The sequence below is a fragment of the Tupaia chinensis genome, unplaced genomic scaffold (assembly GCF_000334495.1).
Source record: "Tupaia chinensis unplaced genomic scaffold, TupChi_1.0 Scaffold145367_1, whole genome shotgun sequence".
In the NCBI taxonomy this organism is placed as follows: Eukaryota; Metazoa; Chordata; class Mammalia; order Scandentia; family Tupaiidae; genus Tupaia; species Tupaia belangeri.
In genome coordinates this window covers 1,091,304-1,117,172 of record NW_006205228.1, presented here as the reverse complement: position 1 = coordinate 1,117,172, position 25,869 = coordinate 1,091,304, and the positions used below count along the sequence as shown (strand labels likewise).

At 35.6% G+C, this 25,869-nt stretch overlaps 1 protein-coding gene across 3 annotated transcripts in view; it reads right to left on the bottom strand.

The window, feature by feature from the left end:
- Positions 1–25,869, bottom strand: part of PCNX1 (pecanex 1) — a gene marked incomplete at its 5' end in the record, with an annotated part of 166,814 nt that overhangs the window by 76,124 nt on the left and 64,821 nt on the right. For 2 of the 3 annotated variants that reach the window (XM_006167960.3, XM_014583990.2), the window contains 4 exon segments: positions 859–1,012; positions 5,390–5,592; positions 8,238–8,295; positions 10,733–10,823. In XM_006167960.3, coding sequence (XP_006168022.2) covers positions 859–1,012; positions 5,390–5,592; positions 8,238–8,295; positions 10,733–10,823 — 506 coding nt within the window. 3 annotated transcript variants of the gene reach the window in all.

The following is a 25,869-nucleotide window of genomic DNA, read 5'->3' as shown; positions in this document are numbered from 1 at the left end:
ATTATTAGCAACTATAAAGACTGTAATTTCAGTAATTCAGTGAGGAATTGAAGTACAGATCAATATTAAAGAAATAGAGCAGAATACTCTAGGTGGCTTACTCCAGATGGATATCTATAAATGAAGAGAGAAAAAAAAAGAAAGGACAGCTTATGACATACACACTAAACAAAGTTTTCAGAATGGGGGAGGACTCTACAAGTTAGTATGTATACAGCAAATAACCAGTACAGGGCAATGGACCACGTCTACCTAATTGATAACTTCAATTAGGGTACTAAGAAAGAAAGGGTCCACATGACAGTCCCCACTGATTTTAAGTGAAAGGTAAACATGTGAATTGCACATGAGTTGAGGTATTTAATTTTACCACTTTTCTTTTTAGAGGTTTTTGCCTTAGAGTATGTACATTTGCCTGAAAGAGATAGAGATAGGGAGAGGGAATATGAGAAATCACCCCCTATGGGGGATGGCTATGCTGCAGTCCCTGCCCCTCCATTCTCCTTCTGGGATCTTGGGCATGTATGTACATGCGCCCAGCATGATTTTCAAGTCACTGTGTCTGGGACTTGAACCGCAGTTGGGCATGTGGGAGTCTAGCGACATAAGCACTATGCTATCTGCTGGTCCCAACATATACTTTCCTTTAATACAAAGAAATCACTTTAAGAAAGCTCCCCTTATATATAATGATTTTTAAAGTTTATATCCTCTTTTTGTCTCCTATACAATCTAATGTAAATATCCAAGGAAAATAAATCTAAAAATCATTGCCTTATAATTTTGTGAATTGTAGGAGACCTTCTGCCCTTCAACACAAACATTATTCCACAGCATAAAAAGAAAAGATTTTGGTACCTTAAGTAATGAGTATTGACAGCTGGCTATGACCAAGCAGAACTGAAAGACCCAGATATCTCTGAAGAAACCTTGTATCAGAAGAATAGATCCCAAAAAAGCCACGAGAATAGCCAGGATGACAGCTAACACATTTTCCAGGATCTCACGATTTCTGAAGAAACAAAAATGTATGAGTAAGTATATTATGAATGTAAGAAATTAACCTGCTTTCTGATATGTCTTTTCAGTACTGGGTTTGAAGGTTTGGGATCAAACTGAAAATGAAACTAGTTTCATTTGGACACAACACAAATTCCTATAATACAAATGAAGCATATTACAGTGGACTGTGAAGTTGCAATTACAATACGTAATGGAATTCCCATATTTATAAAAAATTTTCCTTAGTATCTGCTCTTTTATCTGTCAAATTTGTTGCAAAACAGCTGACCAACTTAGATGGGAAAGTAGACAAAGAAAAAGGTTAAGCTTAAACAAACAAAATCTCAAACAGTTTCTAGAAAGTTAAAATTTTTTTTGGAGAGGTTTTTGCTATAGGGTATGTGCACTCCCCAGACAAAAGAGAGAGACAGAAAGACAGAAAGTGAGAAATCACGTCCCAGGGGGGATGGCCATGCCGCAATCTCTTCTCCATTCTCCTCTTGGGATCTTGGGCACACATGCACACGCGACCAGAGTGAATTTTAAGCCACCAGGTCCAGGACTTGAACCGTGGTCGACTACATGGGTGTCCAGCGACATAGCATTACGCTAACTGCTGGTCCCAAGTTAATTTTTTTTTAAAGGTTAACCTCTTTTTAAAAATTATTTACTTAATTTTATTTATTTATTGTTGTTGTTATTATTATTATTTTTACCAGAGAAAGACTAGAGAGACAGATAAACTGAGAAAGTAAGCCACCAGGTCCAGGATTTGAACCACCAGGTCCAGTCATGTGGGAGTACAGCGTCTGAACCACTACACCACCTGCCAGGCCCATAGAAAGTTAAACTTAAAACATTTGTTACTGGGTCAGCGCGTAGTGAGATGAGTAAAGTGGCTGCATCCCACAAGGCTGACTGTACAGTCTGGGTCCTGGACCTGGCAGCCCGAGAAGCACTTTTTTGTTATTAATATATAATTTCATTCCTCTGTAGTCAAAGAACATCGCACATATGATTTGAATCCTTTTTAAATTTATCAACCGTTTTATCATGGCCCACAATATGGTCCATCTTGGTAAATGCTCTGTGTCACTTAGAAGTTTGTGTATTCTCTTGCTTTTAGTGGAGTTTTCCGGAACACCAGTCAGCTCAGGTTAACAATATTGTTCAAGCCTACTACATCCTCACTGATTTTGTACACACACGTTCTATTCATTATTTATAGAGGAGTGTTGAAATAAACTATAATTGTGTTTTTGTGTATTTCTATCGGCTTTAGTTCAGGTATTTTGAAGTTCTATTTCAGGTACAAAAACATTTAGGATGATTAAGTCTTATGGATTAATTGACTTTATCACTATGAAATAACCTCTATTCTTGGTAATAATCTTTGCTCTGAAATCTAGCAAAGGCTATATTTCACTCTAGCACTCCTCTAGTTAGTATTAGCATGGTGTATCTTTTTGCATCTTTTTCTTTTTACCCTATATTTGTTTTTATACTTAAAATACATTCCCTGTAGGACGCATAAAACCAAGTCTTTCTTCTGTTATCTAACCTTAACAATTTCTGACTCTATCATCTTGTCATTTATTTTCTATTTGTCCCATCCATTCTTTGATCTCTTTTTTGGTCTTCTTTTAGATTGATAAATTTTATGAATCTATTTGATCTTTTTTTGACATATCAGCTATAACTCTCTTATGTTATTTTAATGGTTGTTTCATAGTTTATAAATGTAAACTATGACAGTCTATCTTAACTGATGATATATCATTTCGCATATAGCATAAGAAAACTTACAAGGGCCAGCAGGTGGCATAGTGGTTAGGGCATTGAACACACTGTGGTGTAAGTCCCAGACCTGGCAGCCTGAAAAATCACACCAGGCACATGTTTGTGATGCCCAAAATCTCAGAGTAGAAAGGAGAAGAAAGGATTACAGCATGTTCCCGGCCCCACTCCACCCCCACGGGTGATTTCTCACTTTCCTTCTTACTGTCTCTCTCTGGCAAGTGCATGTGCCTTACGGCAAAACAGAAAGAAAGAATACAATTGTACATATTATTTCTCCCTTTCCAGCCTTTATGCTATTATCATTAAGTCTAGCTTTTACATATGTTATTAACCACATAGTTCATTGTTGTTATTTTTCTTGACAGAGGCAATAATCTTTTGTAGAAATTTAGTAAGAAAAAATCTTTTACACTTATGCACATATCTACTTACCATTTTTGTAATCTTTGTTCCTTTGGGTAGGTCCCTATGTCAGATGTTTTCTTTCTCTTTTTCAGGCAGAAGGAAAACACATCAAGTGTGTTTTCAACATTTTTTGTGGTCTAAGTATGCCAAGGAAGAATTATTCCTATTATTCCTAGCTTAAAAATGTCTTTATTGAGACCAGCACATGGCTTACTGGTTATGTCGCTGGACTTCCACGTAGTCAACCACAGTTCCAGTCCTGGATCCAGCAGCTTAAAACTCATGCTGGGTGCATGTGTGTGCATGCCCAGAATCCAGAGAGGAAAATGGAGAAAGGGTTGTGGCATGGCCATCCCCCAGGGGCGTGATTTCTCACTTTCTGTCTCTCTGCACACACCCTATAGCAAAAACAACTCTTAAAAAAAAAAAAAAAAAAAAAAAGTCTTTATTTTACCTTGACTTTGAACCATTTTTGCCAGGTATAGAATTCTAGGCACAGTTCTTTTCTTTTTATACTTTAAAGATGTTGTTCTGCTGTCTTCTCGCTCACATTATTTCTAATCCTAAACTGATGTCTTCCTTTTGTTTCTCTGTACAAAGCATAACTTTTTCTTTTTCCATTTTTAATATTTTATCACTTGTTTTGAGCAATTACTTGCCTTGGTACATTTTTCTTCATGTTTCTTGTATTTTGGGGTTCACTGAGCTTGTTAAATGTATGTTTAGAGTTTTCATTAAATTTATAAAGTTTTCCACCATAATTTCACCAAGATTTTTTTGTGTTTGTTTCCTCTTGAAGTTGTTCACAGTTTATTTTCATGCTGTTTCTATGCTCTTTTCATGGGTGGAGATGGGAGTTAGAAGATGATACTCTTTTCTTCCCATTTAATTCAAGCCATTTCTATTGCTAAGCTTTTAACTTCACTCATCTTTCTCCAATGTGTGATCTAACATGAATCCCATCAAGTATGTTTTTCATCTCACATACCACAGTATTCAACTGTGTAAATTTGACTTTTTTATAATCTTACATGTCTCTAGTTAACTTTTTTAACATATGGAATATAATGATAACTGATCTAATGTTTTTGTCTGCTATTATGTGCCAGTTATAGGTTGATCATAACAGATTTATTATTCTCCACATAAGTCATGTTTTGTCACTTCTTGTATATATGGTCATCTTTGACTGAATGACAAACATTGGAAATCTTAACTTGTTGGATGCTGAGTACTTCTAGATTGTTATAAATCTTCTTGAGCTTTATTATGCTACTTGGAACCAGTTTGATTCCTTTGGGTCTTTGGTGGGTCTAAAGTAGTGCTAATGGTAGAGCTAATTATAGCTCACTTTTGAAGCAAGAGCTTCCTGGGTACTATCCACAATGCACCATAGAATACAAATTATGGGCTCGTAGGAACATGCACTATTCCCAGACCAATGTGAGTGGCAGGATCCGCTCCTCTACACCTTTCATATGATTCTTCCTCTGTTGAAGTCAAGGGGATCCACCATAGCTCTCTCCTTTTTGATAATTTGGCCTATGGACTCTAGCTGCCTTGGTCTCCCTGTATTCCCAACCTCTATTGCCTCACAAAGTCTGCTGGACTCAACCTCAATTTCTCCTCCCTATGCTGCAGCACAGGAACTCCCGTAGGCATTAAGCTGGGACAATTACAGTGCACATTACTTGTTTCCCACCTGCCAGGGCTCACTGTCTTTTGTTGTCTTATCTCCAATGACTTGAAATCCATTGTTCCGAGTATGTTATCTGTTTTTGGTTGTCTCACATGAGAGGGTAAGTCCAGTCTTGTTATTCCATGTTGACCAGAAGCAGCTGTTGGTCACCAACTTTGTAATACTCCAATGTGTTTACTATTAAAACATGGTGCTAAGAAACAGGAAACAGAAGTTTCCTCTTATAACCTTTATAATTAGGATATTACCATAATCTTAAAATCAACACTTCTTATTCTCTAGCTTTTAAGTACCAGTTGTATGAATCTTACTGATAAAAATATTTTAAAAATAAATATACTGAAATTGCAACAACAGTTTTTAATAGATGTAAGAGACTCAATATTTGGACGTTCCATGGCTAAAGCCTCTATGGGAAATTAGGGACACTTCAACTTAAAAATAAAACCGACACATATCTTTAATATAACACTGTATTCTCACCTATCAAACAGGGCCAAAAGTGTGAGTCTGTCAAAGTTAATGCCAATCCATAGTTGGGGCAGGATCCAAAAGCGGTAATAGTGCTTGACCTTTTGGGCAGCTTCTTCTGTTGGACCGTAAGTGGCTGCCAAGTCAGGGCTTAGATCAATGTCCTGTTGCTCCAACAGATCTGTATCGATGGTCAATAGTCTATTCAACCGTATCTGTGGGAGAGAAAGCTAAAAGAAAGTCAGCAATAAAAGGCATAAAATATTTTAAATCATGACTCGAGAGTAAATCAATTAGTATATAAGTTACCTAAGCCCTTTAATTCCCTACTCTAGGTTTACTCCTTAAGAATATTATATGATCATTAGAAACTACAGAAGGTGACATTAGGAAGTGAAAACAAAGCAAAATCAATAGACCTTTTGAAAAGGTTTTATTAGAAAAGGTATTTGTTGGCCAGCTCCATAACCTAGTGGTTAAGAAGGCTGCATCCTACATAGCTGACTGGTTTGAATTGAAAAACAGGTGTGTGTGTGTTTGTGTGTTTGTGTGTGTGTGTGTGTGTGTGCCCCAAATCCTGAAATATGGAGAAATGGAGAAGAGACTGTGGCATAGTCTAATGGCGAGTGCTTTCTCCCTCCCCTCACCCCTTCTCTCTGACAAATGTACATGCTCTTTAGCAAATTAAAGAGAGAGAGAGAGAGAGAAGTAAAAGAAAAGGAAAAGGTGTTTATAATCTCAAGATTTTATGACCATATATCTAGTGAATTCCTTAAAATCACTATGATTTGTGAATCTTAAGTGGCTTTCCTTCTCCTTGACATTGTGATGGTCTTTTCACATGAAGCTATGAACCTCATTAGTGATGTCGAGTCTGAGACCTTCAACTCTTAAGTCTTTTCTACTGTATCTTATCCGTGTTATTATTGATATCTAATGCCTTCCCGTTACTTATTTATTTTTCTTGAGGGGGAGGACAGGCTGCTCACCTGTGGCTATATAGAAAATTATTACAAGACTTGCTTTTAACTTTAACTCATCCATTCATCAGTTCACCAGTTTCCCTTTCATCAAAATTTCACTATATTGGCCTAGCACTAGGCAGTATTTTGCTATCACAAGACTCCCATAGCAATTAAAAATGGAAAGCAATAAAATCACCATTTTTTGTTTTCCTATGGGGTTTCCAGAAATACACTATAGCAAAAGATGGTGCCAGCAGGTGGTGTAGTGGTTAAGGCGCTAGACTCCCACATGGCTGACTGTAGTTTAAGCGCCAGACCCAGTGGCTTGAAACACACTGAAAGTGTGTGCGTTCATGTCCAAAATCCCAAGAGAAGAATGGAGGAGGAGGGATTACAGCATGGCCATTCCCCCTGGAAGGTGATTTCTCACTTTCTGTCTCTCTGTCTCTCCAGTAAGCGCACATGCCCTATTGCAAAAATCTCTTTAAAAAAAGAGTAAGGAGAGTCTCTACTGTTAAAACATCTATATAAGTCGATAAAATTTGCTTCTCACTTATAACATAGCCAGACATTTACATTTTTTTCTTATCCTTGATGTCAGTGTTTCTCAACATTGGCACTGCAGACATCTTGGACCACATAATTCTTTGTTGTAGGGTCTTTGCCACATTCCTGGCCTCTGTCTACTAGATACCAGTAGGATCTTTCAGTTGTGACAAGCAAAGATGTTTGTAGCCATTGCCCAATATCCACTGGTTAAAACCACTATTCTAAGTCAATTCACATGTATTTTAAAACCCCACTCACAGGACCAAGTATATGGAATAGTGGTTACGTCCCTGGACTCCCACAAAGTTGACTGTGGTTCAAGTCCTAGATCAAGTAGCTTGAAACTCATGCTAGTTGAGTGTGCGTGCATGCCCAATATCCCAGGAAAAGAATGGAGAAGGGATTAAAGCATGGCCATCCCAACTGGGAGGTGATTTCTTACTTTCTTTCACTGTCTCTGTCTCTCTCTCTCCCCATCACCACAGCAACTGCATGTGCCCCAAGGCAAAAACCTCTTAAAACAACAACAACAACAAAAGACTTGTTCACAACTCATCTTCAGAAAGCCACTAAAATTTAATCCTTCTGTGGCACTAAATTCATCTACATGTATCTGTATGTGTTCTTTATAAGGATTTCATTGTTTTAGCTGTTCCATATTAAATTATTCATCTTGATGATGAAATAGCACTTTTAAAAAGATCTCTACTGTATCTCATACGGCATCATTTTATACAGTAATATCATTATTTACTGGTAAGTGAAGTTACAAAATGGCACAACAAAACTGGCATAATCAGATTAAGATGTTGGCAAGTGGATCTTTATTTTTTATTTATTTATTTTTTTGGAGAAGTTTTTGCTATAGGGTGTGTACACTTGCCAGAAAGACAGAAAGCAAGAAGTTGCCCCCCCGGGGGATGGCTAGGCCGCAATCCCTTCTCCTCCATTCTCCTCTTGGGATCTTGGGCACGTACGCACATGTGCCTAATGTGAGTTTAAGCCACCGGGTCCAGGACTCAAACCATGGTCGACGATATGAGAGTCTAGTGATATAGCCATTTCACCAACTGCTGGTCCCTGGCAAGTGGATCTTTAAATAAAAATGTATTATTACTGATTTATAAATAAGGCTATAATTAAACTTCATGATATTTACGCTTGTTTCTTGTCAAAGGACTTAGAAGATATCTACTATGGGACAGTAGAGGCAATTTTGTCATAATTTTCAAAAAAAAATGATATAGGGAAACTTCATCAATTTTTCAGATTTTTACCACTATCTATATATACTTAATATTTATATCTGAAAATACATCATATTATAAAAATAAAGCCAAACCTACCACATCATGTGGATAAAATCGAACTGAGGTAGAACTGGATACATGAGAATCCGTGTCGCTAAAATAAAATGAAAAAGACTTTAGGGAATAAATGGTTTGTGAAATAGTATAAAGAAAAATAAATCTTTAGGAATTAGATGATATCTACACTATCTTCATTTTTCCATGTAAACTTCAGAATGCAAAATAGCATTTTCCTAGGGCTGTGATTAAGAACACAGTCTCTGGGTCAAAGGATATATACTCAAATCTCTTCTTTAAGTGATGAGATCTGGGACAAGTGCTCTAACCTTTTTATACCTCAGTTTCTTCATCAGTAACGTAAGAAAATAGTACATCTTTCAGGATGTTCTTATAAGTGTTTAAATGAGCTAGCCAAAGAAAGCAATTAACACACTATCTAGAACCAGTAAAGATGTGATGAACTTAAGATACAATATAATAGCCTAGAACATGACATAGTTCAGTCATGTTTAGGTTTCAAGATGTGAAGCCTTCCCACATGGATGGTGTCAGAATTGTTCTTCTCTTGAATTACACCAAATACATTAACTGTTTCCATTCTTGCATCCCCATATTGTTCCACTGTTACAGAATTAGGTAACACTATAGTAATTTTTTGACAAGGTGAATTCTGAAATTGGACGAAAGGAGCTTTCAGCAATGTATAGTAATCTGCTATTTTTTTCAGCAAGCTGAGCTGAATGACAGCTACCTTAAATAAATGGCCCCTCAAAACTTAAAGTAGAAGCAAACTGCTCATAGATATAATCAATTATTTAAACAGATGTAACCAATTATTAAACAGAAGTTCTAAAATAAGAATCAAATGACCCTTGTGAGGAAATGAAGTTAATCAATAATCAATTCCAAAAGAGCAATTTGAATAAACAATAGATAAAAATTTTTGAAAACAAAATTTAATACATTCTAAAAATTATAATTCATACACTATATGATAAAAATTTCTAATTTATTTGCTTCTCTTTTTATTATTTTACAAATTCTTTTCTAAGGAAAGAAAAGAAGCTAAATATATAATTTATTTTTTAAAGTTCTTTCTGGGGACCAGAAGATGGTATAATGGTTACATTGCTGGACTCCCATGTAGTCGACCACAGTTTGAGTCCCAGATCTGGTATCTTAAAACTTTCCCTGGGCACGTGTGCACGTGTGCCCAAAATCCTAAGAGGAGAAGGAGGAAAAGAGATTGTAGTGGGGTCATGCCCCCTGAGGGAGGTGATTTCTCACTTTCTATCTTTCTGCCACTGACAAGTTCTTACGCCCCATAGCAAAAATCTCTCTTTAAAAAGTTCTTTCTGAGAGTAGTTAAAAAAAAAAAATTAAGGAATCATTTTATGTAACTTTGTTTATTTTAATATGACCAGAGAGGGACAGAGAGTGTTGAGGGGGCGGGGAGAGGATGAGAATGCAAGCTGCCTGGTCCAGTACTTGAACCATGGTTGGCCATGTAAAATCCAGCACCCTAACCACCACATCGTCACCTGTCAGCCCCAGTAGTAAAATACCTTAATATAAAACTTATTTTTAAAAAATACTTGACCAAACTCTTACAGGGAACAAAAATTTTTAATTGCATAAAAAAAAAGAATCGATAAGTTTCACCTTAATTACTAAATATTTTTCTGATTTTCTTTTATATTCTATCACATGGCATATAAAATCTACAGTTAAATTTGAAACTGAAGGAAAACATTGCTTAAATGAACCATCTACAGGGAATTTTTACTTAATTTTTCAACACAAAATAGCTTTTATTTTTCAATTAATACTTTACTTTTTTTTTTTTTGCTATAGGGCGCATGCACTCGCCAGACAGACAGAGAGGGACAGAGAGACAGAAAGCGAGAAATCACCCCCCAGGGGGGATGGCAACGCCGCAATCCCTTCTTTTCATTCTCCTCTCGGGATCTTGGACACGGACACACACATGCCCGGCATGAGTTTTAAGCCACCAGGTCCAGGACTCGAACCGTGGTCAACTACATGGGATTCCAGCGACATAGCCATTATGCTAACTGCTGGTCCTAATACTTTACTTTTCATAGCAAAAAGAAAAAAAAAAAACTTGTAAGTTCTTTGGAAATAAATGTATTTGGCAAATTATTAAAGTCAATACAAACGTGTTCTCAAAATAACTTTTATATCTGACATGGTGACTACTAGGAATGTATTGCATACTAGAAAGTTGCTGAGAGAGTAGATTTTTAAGTGCTGTCACCACCAAAAAAAAACCCAGTAAGTATTCAAGGTAATACGTAAGTTAATCAGATTGTTTTAGCCATCCCACAACACATACATTAGTTCAAAACATGTTGTACACTATAAATAAATACAATTTGTATTTGTGAGTTAGACGAATAAAGTTTTAACAATCCCAAAATTTAACTTTTACATCTCAAGGCTTAAAAACTTTTTCAACATGACAAATTTATACAAGTACACACAAACTCCTTAAGTGACTTTACACGTACCAGATATTGGATGCTCTTCTTGCTGCTGGTTCAAAATTCACAAGTGACATATCACAACCACCAGTCTCATAAAGCGTAGAAGAGAACTTACCTAGCAAATAAAATGATTTTTTAAAAATATCATTAGGATACTGAGTTTTCCTTCATGATACACTAAATTTCATAACTTTCTACATTTTAAGAACATATACTGTAACCTTTTTTCTAAAGTATTATAAAAACAATGACTGGCCTGTAATTCGGCATGATGTAAGTTGAAAAGGAATCCTAGATAGGAAGTAACTGTCGACATACTTAAGGAGGTATGAAAATTAAGGGACTGAAGTCATTTTCAATTCCAGTCTCTTTCTCTTTTTTCCTATCAACCCATTCTCAATTCATGTAATTATATAAGTGAATTTAATATTATTTGAAAGACATCTGACCACAGATTATAGGTAGTGAGTGGCTATTTGCAAAAGCTGCTTACATTTTGACACCGCTCAAACTGCAAGATACCAAAATTATGCAATGTTCTCTGAGTTTTGTCAAAAAGAAATGTGTCAAAATCGATCTAAGGAAAATCAATTAATTGAATTAGCTATAATGATGATGATCAAATTTTAGTATTTAATGAACCCTATGAGATATGTCATTTTACCCCACAAGGGTTAAATGCTTTTCTATGAAAAACAGGAAAAGTAGCAGTTGAGGCCAAGTATCTCTACAAAACTGATAAAAAGTTTAGAACTATATTGGTTGTAAATGTATACAGGTGTATAAAACTCTCTTAAAATAAAGTGTATAATAAAAAATTGTTTCTGATAACAGAATTTTAATAATCTAGATAATGCTTGAACTGCATTCTTTACCTCAAGAACCTACAGTGGCTGCACAGATGGTGGGGAGGGAGCATAAATTAATGTAAATGCCCAGAGGAGTAATGAAAAGAGGTATATATAAATAATTCTGCAACAACTTGGATATGGTCCCAAATGCTTTGTTAATATTTATGAGGTTTTCATTTTACTAGCTGGAATTTCTGAGATTATAATACATGAGTAATGTTGGGACCAGCAGATGGCATAATGGTTATGTCACTGGACTCCCACTAGTCAACCTAGGTTCGAGTCTCAGACCCGGTGGCTTGAAACTCAGGACGAATATGTGTGTATGTGTGCCCAAAATCCTGAGAGGAGACCAGAGAAGGGATTATGGCGTGGCCCTCTACCTAAGGGGTGATTTCCCGCTTTCTGTCTCTCTGTCTCTCCAGTGAGCGCATGTGCCCTATAGCAAAAATCTCTCTAAAAAACAAAGAATATAAAAGGGCAATTTTAACTTGCTAATAGGGCTAAAAGTCAGATTCTTCCATGCCTACAGTGTGAACAGTATGCAATAAGGGCTTTTTAAATTGAAGTGAACTACTTGAAAAAATAATACAAGGATCTAATATACTAACAACATAATTAAGAGTTTACAGAATATTTCAACCATTACTTCATTCTTTAAAAGAAAAAATACTAGAAAAAATACTTTAATGAATAGGATTATTGAGTATTTTCTATGAATCATGGAATAGAATGTACAGACTTTGATTTTATTACAGTGGTTTCTTTGTAACATTTTTTGACCCTGTCAGAAGACTATACTCCTGAGATAAATGAGAGGGGAGAAAAGCATTCTGTGAAATGCTCAGTTCAGTTGCTATATATTTTCAAGGGAGGATTATTCAGCATGTGGATTATCCAAGACTCTCTTTTTCTCCCCCATCTTTTATTCATGGGTCAATCATTCTTACTACCTCTAAGAGATTAATGAAAAAATGAAATGACATAAGCTAACGATTTAGCTGCTGCTTAGATTTACTACTGTAAGTTTTCCAGAACTGGTACAATAAGCTGCAGAAATTGCTAAAGAAAAAACACTAGTTAAGGTCAGTGGTATGGTAGTTAAGATTTGGATTCCACATGGCCAATGGCACAGTTCAAGTCCTGGACACAGAGGCTTGAAAAACATGCCAAATGTGCGTGTCCAAAATTCTGAAAGAGAAATGAAGAAGGGACTGCAGTGTGGTCATCCTCCATGGGGGATGTTTTCTCACTTCCTCCTCCTCTCTCTCTGACAGGTGCTCAAACCCCTTGGCAAATCAAAAAATTTAAAAAAAATGAGATCCATAAACTTCTGTTATAATGTGTAATCTGTATATACATTAGAAATAAGTTAATTCTGGGGACCAGTTGGCATAGTGAATAAGGTGCTAGACTCCCATAGAGTTGATCACAGTTTAAGACCTGGACCTGGTGGCTTGAAAATCACCTGGTGACACAAAACCCAAGGAGGAAAATGGAGGAAAAGGGATTGTGACATGGCCATTGCCCCTGGGATGGTGATTTCTCACTTTCCCTCTCACTCTCTGTCTCTCCCCAGTAAGTGCATACACCCTATGGCAAAAACAAAACAAAACAAAAAAGTTAATTCTGTATTCAACAGAACTTAAACTTGTATAGTGTATCCTGATTATCTAAGTTTCCCCACAGGGTTTTTTTTTTATTAAGATAAGGTCTGTTCTTGGTTATTAAAATAACATTTACATATTATATTAAATCAACTAAAGATACATACTGTCTATGTAAATTTCAATTGGAACAAAGAATATCAAGTCATGATATACTATATTGTCTGTTATGTACAGCTATCTAGTAATAAATTAGTACTGAAATATTCTCATTTTAAATATGCAAACATAAAAGAATCTAGAAAAAGCCTCCTTTTCTAGACAAAAAGATAGCTAGCAAAGTTGAAGTTTTATTATTACCTAAATCTTCAACCTAAATTCTTCTAGATAAATTAACGACTAAGTAATAAAATTTAGAAATTTAAGTAGAAGCATACGACATGTCTAAGAAAAAGGAGGCTATGATTTTAGTAGATGGGCATAAACTTCAGCAGTACTTTATTTTTTCTGCCTACTAGACTTTAGGAGTATATTCGGGTTCTTAAAAATATGCATGAAACTTATCAGAACAAACTAATCCTTCACGGTGTATGCTCAAGTTAACGCGAAAAGAACAATTGTGTCCCCTAATATCTTTGGATTTTATAACTCATAGCAATTCAGAAATGCCAATTTTATACAGAAGATAAATCAGGGGGGGAAAAATCACACTGTAAAATGTACAGTTTAAGGTTTCAGTGAAAAACTAACATTTTAATATACTAATACGACAATCTACAAAAGGCAGTTTCAAAAATAATTCAAATAGGAATAAGTATATATTACTATTGGTTTATAAAGATTATCTTAAATTTGAACAAGTTTTGTTAGCATATGTAGCAATTCTACGTCTCATTTGAAACTAAAACCATAATCATGTTTAAACTTTAGATTCAAAGTAAAATGTGCCTTATTAATAACCCAATTTAAATATTATGTTGAATTAAGAAAAATACTTCAATTAAAATATTATTTCTAATACATATAAACTGGGAAGAAACTAGACAAGAAATACATTCTCCTGATATGAAATAATTTCATCATGATCATAATTAACTACATTTGATCTGATAAAATTACTGTCATAATATAAGGGAAAAAATCAATTAAAAAAAATTTTTTTAATTATAATTAATTACATTTGATCTGATAAAATTTCTGTCATAATTTAAGGGAAAAAATCAATTAAAAAAATTTTTTTGAATGAGAGATTTCTGCTATAGGGCACATGTGCTTGCCTGAGAGACAGACAGCAAGAAATCACTCCGCAGGGGGGATGGTCACACCGCAGTCCCTTCTCTTCCAGTCTACTCTCAGGATTTTGGGCACGCACGTACACGTGCCTGGCATGAGTTTTAAGTCACCGAGACCGGGATTCAAACTGCGGTTGACTATGTGGGAGTCCAGTGACATAGCCATTATGCCTGAAGAAACAAAATCAATTTCTGATCTTCTTGCCAAAAGTCAACCAAAAGTTAAAATAAAAAATATGACTGGAAGCTAGGATTTCCAGCCTGTAAATTGGCTATGAGATAGTACCTCTAAAAATAATAAGTTAACGGGGCCAATAGGTGGTATGGTGGTTAAGGTGCTGGATTCTCACAAGGTCAACTATGGTTTGAGTCCTGGACTGGGTGGTTTGAAAATCATGACAAATAAATACATAAGTAAATATGGGGACCAGCAGGTGGTGTGGTGGTTAAGGACACTTCCACATGGCTGACCAGGGTTCAAGCCCTGAATCTGGTGGCTTACTTTCTCACTTCCTCTCTTTCTCACTGTCACCCTCTGTCTGTCTCTGGTCAAACTAAAAAATAAGTGAATGAATAAATAAAATAAAATAAATAATTATTAAAAAATACATAAGTAAATAGTTTTTTAAAAGTTAAGATAACTGGCATTTCTAAATTCTGGATATAAGTTAATGATTGCTATTATCCATGAAATTTTAATGTGTTCATTACACAAAACTGTATTTTTGAGGTGAGGAAATTTCAAAGTAACAACCACAGGTCAACAAATAAAGAATGAGCAACATGAAGATAATTAGGTACTAATTTAAAGACCTAAGGATGCTTAAAGCATCTGCCTAAAGATGTGATTTTTGTGCTACACAGAAAAATCCTAAATAAACACTGGTAAAATACTGATAAAAATATAAGAAATTACTGGGATTCTCTGCTAGTCTTACCAATAAAAATCTTAATCAAATGATACAAAGTTAAGTACATCGAGATTTTAACAGTACTCACCTATCACACACATTCTTACTGCATTCTTGAGGTCACTGATTTTTCTAAAGATAACTATGTATCTTGGAAGGAGGTGGTTATTAGAAGGATAAAACACCTACAGTTTTCTAATCCTCCAAGTACTAACAACAAAACAGGTTTCTTCTGAGACCAGCAGATGATATAAGGGTTACGTCAATGGACTCCCACCTGGTCAACCATGGTTCATGTCCTGGGCCCGGCGGTTTAAAACTCATGGAGGGTGTGTGTGTCCCCAAAATCCGAAGAGAAGAATGGAGGAGAAGGGACTGCAGCATGGCCATATTCCCGGGGGATGATTTCTTGCTTTCTGTCACTCTTCTGTCTCTCTCTGACGAGTGCACATGCCCTATAGCAAAAATCTTTTTTTTTTTTTAAATAAAATCTCTCTTAAAAAAAAAAAAAGGTCTCTTTGATTTCTTGAATTTTCTTCCTTGACCACCAACCTCCATTTATTCTGTGCCCTTCAAGCCTATTCCTGATTCTATCCTGATGTTTCACTTTTCTAGCAGGACTCTGGGCAACAAGGGGTTATGAGAAGAAAGAGGTATTTATGGGGAACAAATTTATAAAGTGGCTTTTAGAAGACTATTGGAGGAACACATACTTCTATATGACCAAAATATTTAAATACTAAGAACAAAAGTGCTTTTTTCTGATGGTGGTGAGTACTGTGTTCCCAACGCTCCATCAATGGACATATTATTATGCTTTTGAGAGAGAAGGTTTTTCACTTTAAGTGCTAATTTCTTATACATCAACCCCCTTATCAGGAATGGTGTGACTCTGCATCTCTGAGATTACATCATGAACTCTCATCCAGCCAGAAATGACTCAATATATAGCTGGTTATTGTTTCTCCCTGGACCATGAGTCATCAAACTTTTTCTGGAAAGGGCCAGGTAATAAATATTTCAGGCTTTATGGACCAGATAGTCTCAGTTGTACCAATTCGAGTCTGCTATAAGAATGAAAGCAGCCTTAGACGACATATAACATAAACATATTTATTTCATTTAACAAAACAGGCATGGAACTAGACATAGCCCACAGGCCATAGTTCATCAACCGCTGTCTTAGACTCAAAAACCTTAAGGCTTCTAAATCTCTTTAGCTCTTGTGATACAATGGAAATCAAGTCACTATGTTACCTGTAATTTTGAGTTTCAATATTTAGAACCAGTCTTTTCTCCTCGAATGTAGAACATTATGCTAAGTTTTTTAAATAAGAGAAGAATAAGGAAACAAACAAGTAAGAGAAGAAACAGGTTGTTTAAAAGAGACCTCTATAAAGAGAACTGGGTAAGGAAAACCTGACATCTATACTGTGTGGCAACAGTAAGGGATTTAAATACTGCCGTATCTTACTGGACAGCCATCTCCTTCCTCGTCCTGATTTAATATGACATGCCTTAGTTATTCACTATTAAGACCGCATTCCTGTTCCTTAATCCCCAGATCAGGTGAACTTTATAAAAGTGAACATAAATTCATTCACACTCTGCTTCTGATTTCATCATCTGCTTGTGTTTTATTTCAAAAGTACAAGTTGTCCTTACCTTAGCAAAATAATCCACAACAATGATATTGATGACATCAGGACTAGTTGCATAAACAATAAGGCAAGCCCCAAATAGGAGAAAAAGCCTGTAATTTGTATCTGACAAATAAGTAGTATTTAATTATCAAGGCTAGTCTTGTAGCCTAATGGTTAGTAAACTGAACTCCACATAGCCAACTGCAGCTTGAATCCCAGCCCCAGTGGCTTGGAAAATGTGCCAGGTGCATGTGAGTGCATGCCCCAAATCCAAACGAGATAGAGCAATGGAGACGAGATTAAGAAATTGCAACATGACTATGCCCCATTGAGGGGTTGTCTGTCTCTCTGTCTGTCTCTCTCTTGCAAGTGTATGCACCCTGTGGTAATTAAAATAAATAAATAAATAAAAATAAAATATCAAAGGAACCCTTAAAATTCAAGAGTAAAATGATCAACAACTCGATTTTAAAAACAAATAAAATATTTGAACACACTTCACAAAAGAAAATATGTACCTGGCCAATAAATACATTCATTGGGCCGACTTTGTGGCCTGGTAGTTAAAGCAGCTAAATGCCACTTGACGACCCAATGGTTCAAGTCCTAGACTTGACGGCTTGAAAAATGTGTGTGTGCCCAAAATTTTGACAGGTTGGAAATACGGAGAAGGGACTGTCGAGTGACCATTTCTTATGAGAAGGTATTATCTCACTCTCATTCCCTCTATCTGTCTCTGGCAAGTGTGCAGTCCCTCTGGCCAAACGGGGGGGAAGCAGCAGCAGAAGCACCAGCTCATCATCATTAATCATCAAAGAAATGTAAATTTAAACCATAAAGAGATATCACCCATTAGGTCTAAAATCATAAAGGATGATAGCAAATGTTGACAAGAAAACAGTTGGAACTCACTGGTGAGAATGTAGAATTATTTCCCAGAAAATATTCAGAAATTTTCTTTACAACAGGCAACAACTACTGGGTCTTCAGAAAAGCCATGATGCATTTTTGCACGGAAAAATATGTCATGACTTTTCTAATGGCCCAACAGAAACAACACAAACATCCATCAACAAGTGAGTGAGTAAACAATATACAGTATGCTCAGACAATGGAGTAATATTCATCAATAAGAAGGGACAAACGTGTGACAACATGATGAATCTCAAAAGCATTATGCATGTAAAAAACTAAACATAAACACCATGTATTACATGACTACAGTTACATGAACTTGTAGAAAAGGGAAAACCATCATGACACAAAGCCAATTAGTGACTGCCTAGGGCCAGGGGCAGAAGAGGGAAGGACAGCAATAGGGCACAAAGAATCTTTAGAAGGTCAAGAAAATGTCCTATGTCTTGGTTATGGTATTTTACAGGAATACAAATTGCTAAAATTTGTTGAAAAAACACTGCCTAGTCAGAGTCACAGTAGGTAATGACTGAGACATCATGTAGTCAGTGAAATTCCTACAAGACCAAGGTTTTGGAGAATAATATTGGTATTTGTTGTTTTGACTTGGTGTTTCATTTAAAAAAATTTACTCATCAGAAGATTCAATAGTAGTATACAAAATGAAGAAAGTCCCCCCACTCCACTGGGAAAGCTACTGCCAAGAGTATTTTCGGTGTTCCTCTGAACAATATTTATATACATTTTGTCCCAAAACAAATGAATCATTCTCTCCATAAATACTGTTCTGAAATTTAATTTTTTCTTACTAAACAGCCTAATTTTTCATGTCAATAATACAGCTGTACTAAGTTCTGAATATTACATTAGTATACCATCATTTCTTCAAGTAGTCACTAGTGATAGACTTTTTTTTTACAGTGTTTAAAATTACAAATGTTATAATGAATATTCATGTACATATATCTTTGCATGTTTGTAAAATTTGTGGGTTAAAAGATATGCGCTGGGCCAGTTCCACAGCCTGGAAGTTTAGGCAGCTGGGTCCCACATGGCTGATCCTACAGTCTGAGTCCTGGACCCGGCAGTTTGGAAAAAAAACAACAGGCATGTGCACGTGCATGTGCAAATTCCCAAAAGGAGGGGAAAATGGGAGAGGAGGGAACTGTAGCATGACCATGGGGAGTGCTTTTTCCTCTCTCTGGTGAGAGTATTCACCTGCTAGGGAAAAAAAAAGAGGATATTTTTGGCCTATAAATATAAATTGCTATATGAAAATTGTTCTGTCATGTGACTGCCTATTTTTCCAGGCTCTTTCCAACAGTGAACATCACTACCCTTTCAAGAAATTAAAAATAATTGCAATCCTGTTTTTAATTTGAATTTTAAAAATTATGAGCAAGGTCGGGTTTTCTGCCTACAGTTTCGGGCCATTTGCATTTCTTTACTCTGGACTCCCAATTTTTTCTTTTTTTGAGCAGGTCATTAGTCTTCACTTATGATTAAAAGTCATTATTTTATTGTGACAAAGACTAATAACTGACCTCCAGTATTTGCCTTGTTATTCCTTTAAATAACAGGCATGTCCCCTCACTAAATTCTACTGAACTGATGTCCACCTAGTTAGAGACATTTCCCAGCCTTTCTTACAGCTAGAAGTTGCCACATGACTCTGTATGGAACAGAGGGAGGTAGGAGAAAGTGAAAGGCACATTTTCTAAATCACAGTCTCAAAGGTGAAGGCCAGGTGTCCTTCACTTCTTTTTAGCCTCTCCTTCTTCGTGTTTGCTGAGAAATGTTCTGGCAGCCACTTTAGATTAGCAGAGAAGCCACATGTAGAAGATAACAGAGTCAACCCATCTACAAAGAATGGCTGTTACGTTATGCAATTTGACTGTTATGAAAGAAATATAGATTTTTATTTCAGCCATTGATTTTGAAGGTTTCTCTATGAAAGAGGCTAACCTATATTCCAAATAATGTATTAACCAACTGTAATTTAGAGTCTTCAGATAATCTAGCCTAGTGCTTCAATTAATTTTTTTAAAGATTTATTTATTTTATTATCATTATTTTTCAGTTTGACCAGAGAAAGAGAGAGAGAGAGAGAGAAAAAGCAAATCACCCAGTCCGGGACTCAAACCACACTTAGCCATTTGGGAGTCCAACGTCTTTAACCAGGTCACCTGCTAGCACCCAATTAATTCTTTACAACATACAGGCAAGAGACCAATTAAGTATCTCAACCAATTCCTGTTATTTTCTGTAAACTTCTGAGAGCAGTTCAGGCATCCAGATTATTTGAAATAATATTCTAATATGAATTCTTAGTCTAATAATTATAATTATCATTTTTTTTTGGAGAGGCTTTTGCTTTAGGGCACATATGCTCACCAGAAAGACAGAGCGAGACAGAGAGACAGAAAGTGAGAGATCATCTCCTGGGGGGATAAACATGCTGCAATCCCTTCTCCTCTATTCTCCTATCAGGATTTTGGGCATGCATGCACACACTCCTGGAGTGAGTTTAAACCACTGGGTCCAGGACTCGAACCATGGTAGACTACATGGGAGTCCAGCGACATAGCTGTTACACCAACTGTTGGTCCCAATTATTCTAATATAATTGAAGACTAACGCATGGTTAGTTACCTGGTTAAATAAGTCATGATAAAATTTATCAATATTAATAATTATACTGATATTTATTTTTATAATAAACTTTCTATTGCCGGGCACTAATCTGATTGTTTCGCATGTTTTAAAAGATACAGTCTTCACAATAAACCTATGAAGTAGGCATTATTATTACCCTCCTTTGACAAATGAGGAAGCTGAGGCATAGAGAGAGATCCAGATCACAAAGATAGTTAAGTGGGAGAGACTGGATCTAAAGTAGGGAAATCTGCCTCTATTGTCTACTCCACTAGACTGCCTCTTGTGTAGATATAAAAGTTCCAAAGTATTATGCAGCCTCTTAAAAGCAAGCTAAACAATAGTTAATGATTGGGCACATGTTCAGACCTGTTGAGTGAAAACGGCAAGATGGAAAACTCATACGATAGCACAGGAATCATACAACCAGATTCTATTAGAAAAGTATATGTATATATTTTTAAAACCTGAAAGAGAAAAATTATAAAATGCCAATAGTGTGTATGGTATTATTAAGTGATGAGAATACAGATGACACTATTTTTTCCATTATATTTTCCAGTATTTGTAAACTCATAATTCTGTTGTAAGAATAGGAAAAGTGCATTCTAATTCTATTAGAAGAAAGAGGCTTATGTCTCCCAAACCGCCTAACATTTCTTCCTTCTAGATAAAATATTTTTACTGTTTTAATCAAAGTAAGCTTTTAACTTTCATTTATATATACTTTCTGTTGTCTCTCCGTCAAAAAGGGATAATAAGTAAAATTTAGTATTTTACATTCTCTAAAACAACAATAAAGGACAAGATCAAGGTTGCTACAAAAGCAATGTAACTTTTTTTGTTCAGATGAATGAAAATGACCTATCATCTGCACTGCCCACCGCTCTGGCAGCCTGGGCTCATCCTGACCTCTAGGGACTTGAGTGTAGTCTGGGCAGGCTTCCTTGAGTGAGTTCATCCTCGGGGCCTGGGAGTAACTTTGGAATTTTTGGTACACAAGCCCACGCACTGCACTTTGTGCAGTGGGCACCTTGATTCTCTTTACTCAGTTTTATCTCCTTAGCTTGCTACCACCTCATCAAGAGCTGACTGGTAGAGGAGCCAAGCACCTGAAAGTACCCATAGTTGTTCTGGCCTGGGAGACAAAGTCCTCAAAAGAAACACACCTGGGAACTAAGGGTGAAATTTCCTCTTTCAATACTAAAGAATCTACTCCAATAAATTAAAAAAAAAAAAAAAAGTGAATGCTGCATCAGATGACCAAAAACCAGCACAGATCTCAAAAAAATGTAAGATAACAAGAAGGTAACTCTCCCTCAGGTCAGCACAGTAGTCCCTCACTAACAATGGAAAGCACAGAGAAATACACAGAAATGTCAGAAAAAGAATTCTGAATATTCATAGTGACAAAAGTCAATGAGATGTAAGAGAAAACAATCAGTTCTAGGAAACGAGAAAATAATTTCAGGATACGAAAAAGGAATTTCATAAAGAAATAGACATCCTAAAAAAGAATCAAACAGAACTTATGAAAACAAAGAATATATGAAATTAAAATCTCCCTAGAAAGTATTAACAGCAGATTGGACCATGCAGAAGAAAGAATTTCTGATCTTGAAGACAAAGTATCCAACATAGACCAATCACCAAAAAGAATTAAAAATATATATATATATGAGGACAACATACAGGACATTCTAGACGATATGAAACGCTTAAAAATTAATCAATGAGATACAAGATCTAAATTGTAACATACATGACATGGACTTGACAGACATCTACAGAGTATTTTGTCCAATTATCACAAAATATACATTTTTCTCACCCCCACATGGAACATTTTCAAAGTCTGACCACATGATAGGACAAAAAGCAAGTCTTGACAAATTCAACTGTATAGAAACTATATCTAGCATCTTCTCCAACCACGATGGAATCAAACTTGAAAACAACTACAGAAAGAGCACTCAAAAATTCACAAACAAATGGAAACTAAACAACCTAATCCTAAATGACTTTGCAACTATAGAAGAGATTAAGACTGAAATCAAAAGATTCATAGAAATCAATGATAACGAACAAGCAATTGTTTATAACCTATAGGACACAGCAAAAGCAGTCAAGAGGGAAGTTCATAGTAATTAGTGACCACAAGAAAAAAGCAGAACATTGGCTATAAAGAACCTAATAACACAGCTCAGGGAACTGGAAAAAGAACAACAAAAATTCCAGGAAAAAAGAAATAATAAAGATTTGAGCAGAAATAAATGAAATAGAGAATAAAATAACTATACAGAAAATAAAAGAAACCAAAAGGTCGTTCTCTGAGAAGATAAACAAAATTGACACACCATTAGCTAGACTAATCAAGAACAGAGAAAGGAACCAGATAAATCAAATCAACAAGGAAAGCAGGCATTATTACAATGGATCTAGCAGAAATACAAAATATCATCAGAGAATACTATGAACAACTATATGCCAACAAACAAGAAAACTGAGATGAGATGGACAAATTTCTAGACACCTATAACCTACCAAGATTGAACTAGAAAGAAACAGAAAGTCCAAATGGACCCATAAAAAGCAAAGAGATCGAATCAGTAGTAGTTCCCCAAGGAAAAAACCCGGGTCCCAACGGCTTTATATCTGAATTCTACAAAACTTTTAAAGAGGAACTAACCCCAATTCTCCTTAAATCATTTTTAAAACTTCGAAAGGAAGGAACCCTCTTGAATTCATTCTATGAAGCCTCCATTATCTTAATTTCAAACCAGACAATGATATGACCAAAAAAAAAAAAAAAGAAAGAAAACTTCAGGCCCATATCACTGATGAATATGGATGTAAAAATTCTCAACAAGATATTAGCAAATAATATTCAACAATATATTAAAAAGATTATAGACCATGATCCAGTAGGCTTTATTTTAGGGAGGCAAAAATGGTTCAGTGTATGCAAAACAATAAATGTAATGCATCACATTAACAAAAGTAAAGATAAAAAGCATATAATCATATCAATCAAGGCAGAAAGTGCATTGGATAAAATACAACCTCCCTTCATGATTAAGACTCTCAGCAAAATTGACATAAAAGGGACATTCCTCAACACAATAAAAGTCATCTATGAAAAATCCATAGTTAACATCATATTGAATCCATAGTTAACATCAAACTAGAATAAGACAAGGCAGCCCACTTTCTCCACTCCTTTTTAACATAGCACTGGAAGTTCTAGCCAATGCAATTAGACAAGAGAGTGAAATAAAAGGCATCCAAATAAGATAAGAAAAATGAAATTATCACTATTTGCAGATGATAATGATGCTGTTCACAGAAAATCCGAAAGAATCCACAAAAAAACTAGAAGTGATAAATGAATATAGTAAAGTGGCAGGACACAAAATCAACATACAAAAATCTACACATTTTTATACACCAACAATGGAGAAACTGAGACAGAACTGAAGAAAGAAATCCCATTTACAATAGCCACAAAACCAATAAGATATCTAGGAATGAACCTTACCAAAGATGTCAAACATCTCTATAAGGAAAACTATAAAACACTGGGAAAAGAAATTAAAAGTGATACAAAAAAGTGGGGAAAATCCCATGTGCCTGGATTGGAAGAATTAATATAATCAAGATGTCAAACCTACCCAAATTAATCTACAAATTTAATGCAATCCCAATCAAACTACCAGAGATATTTCCCACAGAAATAGAACAAAAAAATAATAAATTTGTCTGGAACCATAAAAGGCCTGCATCATCAAAGCAATACTGTGCAAGGGGAATAAAATAGAAAGCATCTCACTTCCAGACCTCAAAACATATTACAAAGCTGTGATAATTAAAACATCATAGTATTGGCACAAAAACAAACAGGTAGACTAATGGAGCAAAATTGAGAACCCCCAAATAAACCCCAAAACATACAGCCAGCTGATCTTTGACAAAGGACACAAGACAATCCAGTGGGAAAAAAAATCTCTTCAGCAAATGGTGCTGGGAGAAATAGCTCTCCACCGGCAGAAGAATGAAACTGGATACTTACCTGTCACCATTATCAAAAAATTAACTCAAAATAGATAGAGGATCTGGAAAAAAAAAAAAAAAGAAAAAAACCTCAAACTATAAAAATACTGGTGGAAAACACAGAAAAAACTCTAGGAGACATTGGACTAAGCAAAGATTTCTTAAAGAAGACCTCCAAAGCACAGGCAATAATCCCCAGAATAGACAAATGGGACTCTATTAGGCTGAGAAGCTTCTGCACAGCAAAAGAAATACGCAGAGTGAGGAGTGGGAGACTATATTTGCAAACTATACCTCACATAAGGGACTGATATTAAATTAAACTATTTGGGCGTAACACCAGAATATACAAGAAATTCAAGTAAAAAAAAAATAAAAAAAACTAAAAAAAAAAAAAAAAAAAAAAAAAAAAAAAAAAAAAAAAAAAACTGGTTCAATTAAAAGATGGGAAAATGAGCAGAACAGACAATTCTCCGAAGAAAACATACGAACGGCCCAAAAGCATATGAAAACACGTTCAACCTCTTTTAACTTAAGGAAAATGCAAAGCAAAAAACCACAATGAGATACTACTTAACCCCAGTCAGAATGGTAAAATTAAAAAAATAAATTATGATAAGTGCTTTCCAGGCTGTGGTAATAAGGGAACTCTCCTACCCCGCTGGTGGAAATCAGTACAACCACTTTGGAGAACCATAGGGAGATTCCTCAGAAACCTACAAATAGTACAAATAGAACTACCATACAACCTAGTAATTCCACTCTTAGGTATTTACCCAAAAGATAGAAAAACCCTCAACTGGAGAAACACTTGCATATCCATGTCTATTGCAGCATTATTTACAATCACTAGGACATGGAATCAACCCAAATGTCCAAAAATAGATGACTGGATTGAAACACTTCAGAGTACTACTCAGCCATAAAAAACAAAGAGACCCTGACATCTGATACAAAGTGGACAAATATGGAAGACTTAATGCTACTGAAACAAGCTAGACCATGAGAGACAGACTGTGTGTGTCCCTATTCTATATATACCGATTGTCTGCGCTCTATGGCAGAAACTGAAAGTTTGGAAGGTATAGCAGCAGGGCGGGCAACTATAGATATTAGAGAAAGTAAGGATAGGGGTAGTACAGGGGTGGGTAATAAAAAGAGGGAGAGAAACAGGGGAAAGAAAAAAAGAGTATGTTTAATTGATCAGAAAACGAATAGCTATTTACTGATGATAATC